Source organism: Myotis nattereri, assembly GCF_964212035.1.
Source record: "Myotis nattereri genome assembly, chromosome: 8".
NCBI lineage: Eukaryota > Metazoa > Chordata > Mammalia > Chiroptera > Vespertilionidae > Myotis > Myotis nattereri.
In genome coordinates this window covers 27,423,198-27,429,364 of record NC_138083.1, presented here as the reverse complement: position 1 = coordinate 27,429,364, position 6,167 = coordinate 27,423,198, and the positions used below count along the sequence as shown (strand labels likewise).

Below are 6,167 nucleotides of genomic sequence, written 5' to 3'. Positions count from 1 at the left end.
AGTCACTCAGATCTTCAGAAACCTAACCCAATGCTTTCAGGAAGATTGGCTTTCGCTTCTCTTTAGTGAGGTAGTAAGGAAGGACATTATCATAAATGACTCAATAAGAAGTTCCCACTGTTAGAAACAGACTAAAGACTGTGACCATAATGGCGGGTGGGAGGTAGGATTAAACAGCTTTAAAGGTCGATGATCTAACCAGAAAATAAAGGCAGGAAACCAAGCCAGAATCTTTTCCCCAATGATACTGAATCAAAGGAACAAACAAAATCAAATTTATTGCTCACTTGAATTCCAGCCCTTGTTTTGGCATTATTCAGGGTAACACAACTCTTCGTGCTCAGAAGATCCTGGAAAATTTTCAACTGAACCTATGCTCATTACCTAAAATAATCTTCAGAAAAATTTCAGTAGAGAAACTGAATAAAAAGAAGCATTCTTTAATTCTCCAACCAACTCTGGGCAACTACATTAGGGAGGAAAGAAGATAAGTGTTGCTCAAGTTAGATTTGAATAAGGGCAGGAAATTGCATCTTTTAAAAACAGATAAGAGCTTCCATTCGATAAGTATATAATAATAGCTTCTATCATTTGAGTTAACATTTATATTATTTAAAATAAGTTCTCATCCTGGTGCCGTTCTATAATTGGCGTGTGACAGAGTACACTTTGAAGCAAATGGGAGTTCAGAAAGCATCTTCTATCTTTATGTTATAAGCAACCTTCAGACTTTCCTAAACAGACAAACTTTCTTCTGTTGCTATGCAACTGATATGCAATACAGTCAATCACATAGTCAATAAATTATACATTTGACAATGAAAAGTCTTTTCTCCCTGTCTGAGAGTAAGCCACAACTTCTTTTCATGTTATACTAACCACCACAGCCCTCTAAAGCTATGCCACAATCGCCAATATTTTGACACGATGAACAAATGAATGACTAAAACAGCACTGACACAGATGCAGCCAATACCATTTAATTCACTCCTGCAGGCCTGGGAACATGGGCACCCCAAACCTGGTGGAAAGAAGCAAGTTTATCTCACACCCACATTCTTCCGGGTAGCAGAATATAAGCAAATTTAAACAAGAGATTCTGGCAAATGCCGTTGGCAGTCACCCATCACTGCGATGTCTCAGGCATGCTGCTATGTAAGTGCCTAAGAGTGATTTTCGCCCTGAGAGAAACACCTCTGAGGGTAAGATGTTACAAGCCTGGGGAACTTGTGACTCATGGGCCAGACGTGGACAACAACCATGTGTAACATGACCTGCTCAATATTGACAACACTATTCTCCAACATTGAAAATCTTTATTTCTATTTTGTTTGTTTATTTTGTTCATTAGATTCCACATGTGAGTGAAATCACATGGTATTTGTCTGCCCTTACTGGCTTACTTCACGTAGCATAACACTCTCCACATCTCTCCATGCTGTCACAAAAGGTAAGATTTTCTTCTCTTTTACAGCTGAGCAGTATTCCATTGGTTCAGTGGACCACAGCTTTTTATACTTTCAGGGTTCATTTCTATAGCTCATTACTAGCAAATCTGATTTGATGCTCCTTACTCTAGGCTAGACCAGTGGTTCTCAAAGTATGATGCCCAGACAAGCAGCATCAGCCTCACCTGGGACCATGTCAGGCCCCACTCCATACATGCTCAATCAGAATCTTTGGAGGGGCCCAGAAATCTGCTTCAACATGCCCCTCAGTGACTATAATGCATCCACAGGCTGAGAAACACTACTCTGGAGCACTACACATGTTGAACGACGTACAAGAAAAGCAGACTTGGCCTGCATTAACTGTCCTGACCCTACAACCCCTCCCTCAACATATTTCAACAAACTAAAACACGAAAAAATCGACTGGCTTCCTCAAAGCATTTCTATCAACTTCAAGTAAAAAAATCCCCAGAAATGATGTGCCACTCACACATGCCACCCCTGTTTAGCTACCAGATAGTTTCGGATTTAGTATTGCTATAACTGGATGGGAAACACTCCCCAAAATGGTAAAGACAACTTTATATCAGTTTGACTATGGAAACAATACAGATCACAAAGTATTCAGTTACATTGCAACTCTGAAGGAAAAAAAAAAAAAAAAAGGAAATCTACATTCCAGGAGGGAGCATGGCTCTCAGTGGGCCATAAAAGCATCTAGAAATTCACAAATTAAGACCATTAATCCTATTTTCATGTAACTTGCATAAAATTTACTTAAAAGACCATATGTGGAGCTCCATTTGCTGGGAAGTTACCAGCTTTTTAGCACGTCACCATACAACTACATACTCCAGTGTAACTAGAGTGAGTGTTCTTTGCCAACAGAAAAGTCGTTTCTAAATCACTTGGGGAAATCAGAGGTGCTTATTACATAGCTATTAATTTATTAATATTACTTCAAAAAGCATGAAATAGTTACATGATATGACAGTAATATTCCTTCTTTCTGCCTGAACAAAACATGAAGAGGTAACTATTTCTTTTTAGAAGATTAAACAATTCTATTTTATCAGATTTAAATATAATTTCAGAACAAAAGATCAATGTTTGTGTCCATCATAGTATTTATGAAATTTCTAGCATTTAAAGAAAGAGAGACAAAGAAAGTGAGATCCTTAATAATCCTATATAATAAAAGCCCAGCAACCGAATGGCGGAATGACCAGAATGACCAGTCGACCAGTCGCTATGATGTGCACTGACCACCAAGAGGCAGATACTCAGTGCAGGAACTGCCCCCTGGTGGTCAGTGTGCTCCCACAGTGGGAGCGCCACTGGGCTGACCGGGATGAGCGGTGCTCCCACAGCGGGCCGATCCCCACAGGCCACGCCCCACACCAGTGCACGAATCCCATGCACCAGGCCTCTAGTAAAACAATAAGACATAAAATAATGATTTTATTTTAAGGCAGTGTTTTTCTCATTTGTTTCACTCAATACTTAACAGTGGTTAAACAATCAGGGAGATGGTGAAAAATCAATCTCAAAATTACAATGACTACCAAATCCACGTATAATCCATCATATGACTGGTTTGGGGATAAATCTAAAAGTCACGTGACCAGGCCTCTGTGGGCAACCAGTGAAGCTGCACAGGACTCCACACTAAAAAAGGGGTCTCATGCCTGGGTTTAATGTTCTATGGCTGTTGGCTTAAAATTCTTAATAATTTCATCTTTGAGTTCATTTTTTTATAATGAACCAAAGAGAGAAGCTGGGGACCTGGAGCCTAGGTTCACACATTGTCTCATCTCCCACCATCTCCTCCCCTCCCCTGAACGATTCCTTGGCTTCTATCTCACCCAGTGACAAGGCCACCCTCCACCTCAAGGGTCCTGGACCTGGACTGAGGAGAGTTGGGGCAGGTCACAGGATGGTGTCCCAGGCACCTGTGAGGGTCTGCACTTGCCCTGTGCATATCCCCGTGCCCAAGGGAATGTGGCATTAAATGGCAAATAAAAGATACCATGACAGATTAAGAGAAAAACTGTAGAAGAAAGGAAAAGCTTTTTCTAACTTTTTGAACAAGGGACTGACATTTTCATTGGGCATGATCCTCACAAATAATGTAGCTGGGTTTGCACACGGTTGTGATGGAAAGAAGCAAGAGAATAAAGAAGAGGAACTAGACGGTATGAGAAATAATGCAGCATACATGGAGGAATAGGGAACCAATTAGCATTAAGAAAGTAAAATGGTCAAATTCCATATTGTCGCAAATGGACCAGATATACTCTCTTCAAAATAATGTTTTATTTCTTTGTGGTTAGAAAGCAATGTATATCACAAAATATTCAGATATATTCAGGCACTGAGGCTGGGGATGAAAATCTACATTCAAAGAAGTAGCACAGCTCAGGGTATTAAAAAAGTATCTAGAAAATCACAAATTACCACCCACTCATCCCAATTCTATCAAGTGCTACCTCATCAGTGTTGTGAATCCAAGACTCCCGGGCATGTTGAGCCTTTGGAACCTGAGCTTATAATTTAAGAACAGTGTTTTATGGGTATCTAAACACAATGCAGGCTAATAAACAGTGTGATCATTATCTTTTCACCTCAGCATTAGCTACCTTCAAGTTTACCAAAGGATATCTTTGGTTTTTCAGCACGTTAGCCTGCCAAGGGATGACGTTGTCTAAACACATTTTCAATGTTTTCTTTTTAACAGTTAATATATTTCCAGGATGCAGGTCCATTTCTTTCTAAAAGGTTCCTAGGACACCCATTGAAAAGTCAAAAGCAATGAACTAAAAGGGATTGCTATTTTGTTGGAGAAGAACGACACCCTTTGTATCGAAGTGGGGAATTACAGACTGTGGTCACCCTCTGCACAGTGTCTCTTTGTCAAGTAATACATGCTGGAAAAAAAATAATACAGATGGGAAAATATTGTGCACTGTCAGATCTTGGAAAGGGCCAAAGGATTTTTCCTCACCAATGTCTTGTCGATGGCTTTCACATTCTGGCACCCTGGAAAAATAATGCATACATTTAATATGAAATGAATGCAATAATAATCAGGCAGGTAATCGTTTTCCCAAGGAATGTAAAACTTGACAAATGTAAGGTTTATGATTCAAGGTAGCCTTGCCAAATCTTATGTGGCATGAGACCATTTTTATTACCTAAACAGTCCTTAACACAAAATGACTGGCACATATTTTTATTAACACAAAGAGTATATTCTTTCTGCCACATTTAATAAAGAGCCAGTGGCTGAAAGCTCTCTTTTAGGATGTGTCTGTAGCAAATTAAAATGCAGAGTGAGGATTCACAGAATGGCATTCTTCTCACTGAGGCTGTGTCCACACAGGCTCAGCACAGTAGTGAGTAGACCATTGATCTTGGGGAGTCTATCTACATAGACAATCAGGGTGATATGGATCACAGAAAAGGAAGCCCTCATTATCTTCAAAAGTTGGGGAGTTGATAATGAACTCAAGGTCATTCTTTGCATGTAGAGGTCCATCTGAGTCAAATCCAAAACAGTTCCTAGTAATAATGCTGCTTATTTATTTATCCGTTCATTCTGCAAATATTGTTTATGTGCCAGGCACTGCTCTACACACTAGAAATACTGCAGTGAAGACTATAGACAAAGATCGCTGCCTTGTGCTTCTTACATTCTAGAGAGGAAAGAAATGCTACATAATGCATATAACTTAAAAAATAAACCATAAGATGATGATCTATAGAAGGTGATAGGTGCTATGATAAAATAATGAAAGAATGATAGGGAAAGAAAACTGGAAGCTGAGTGGGTGGGCAGAGAGCAAGTTGCCATTTTAAATAGGGTGGTCAGGATGGGGCCCTTTGAGAAAGTGCAGTGTAAGTGTGACTTGAAGAGTGTGAAGGAATCAACCATGTAAATATCTGGGGGAAGAGCCCTAAGGCTGAAACATGTCTGGCATAGCCAAGGAACAGCCGGGAGGTAAACGAACCCTGGGAAGAATAAGCAATGGTGACAGTAGCAGGAGTTGAGGTCAGAGAGGTGAGAGAGGTCACAGTTCGATTTCTGGTCAGGGCACATGCCCAGGCTGCGGGCTCGATCCCCAATGTGGGATGTGAAGGAGGCAGCCAATCAATTATTCTCTCTCATCACTGATGTTTCTATCTCTCTCTCCCCCTCCCTTTCTCTCTGAAATCAATAAAAAGATACTTATTTTAAAAAAAAGTTGTAAATTGCAAATACAAATCTTACCACTCAGAGCCATGGCCAACCGGAATTCTTCCTTTAGTATCTCAAGGACATCTTGAACACCTTTCTCTCCCTAAACAAGGAAGAGATACAGATCTTTTGGGTAAGTCATTCTGGCTTGTTTCATGTACTTATTTCACTGTTGAGTTATCCTGTTTTATGTATTTATTTATTTGTCCTCCAATTACCTGGGAAGCCAAACCCCAAATGACTGGTCTCCCCACAAACACAGCCTTGGCTCCCAGGGCCAGAGCTTTCAGAACATCAGTGCCTTTCCGGACACCCCCGTCCAGGAAGACTTCCACCTTCCCTTCAACGGCCTCCACGATTTCGGGCAGAGCATCAATCTGTGGAAAGAAGAGGTCAATTATGAGGCAATACTCTTCAGGATGTACTGTTACCCCCCTCAACACCCACAGCCCACTGACCATCTGACTAGGACTCAGAGT

General features: G+C 40.5%; 1 protein-coding gene across 1 annotated transcript in view; it reads right to left on the bottom strand.

The window, feature by feature from the left end:
- Positions 1–3,754: 3,754 nt before the first annotated feature.
- The window catches only part of HAO1 (hydroxyacid oxidase 1), a 59,736-nt gene continuing 57,323 nt past the window's right edge, over positions 3,755–6,167 (bottom strand). Inside the window, exons 6-8 of the mRNA XM_081097985.1 lie at positions 5,907–6,065; positions 5,722–5,791; positions 3,755–4,490 (exon numbers count right to left, since the gene is read on the bottom strand). Of these exons, the coding sequence (XP_080954111.1) occupies positions 4,420–4,490; positions 5,722–5,791; positions 5,907–6,065 (300 nt within the window). The 3' untranslated portion in view covers positions 3,755–4,419. The remainder of the gene's footprint in view (positions 4,491–5,721; positions 5,792–5,906; positions 6,066–6,167) is intronic.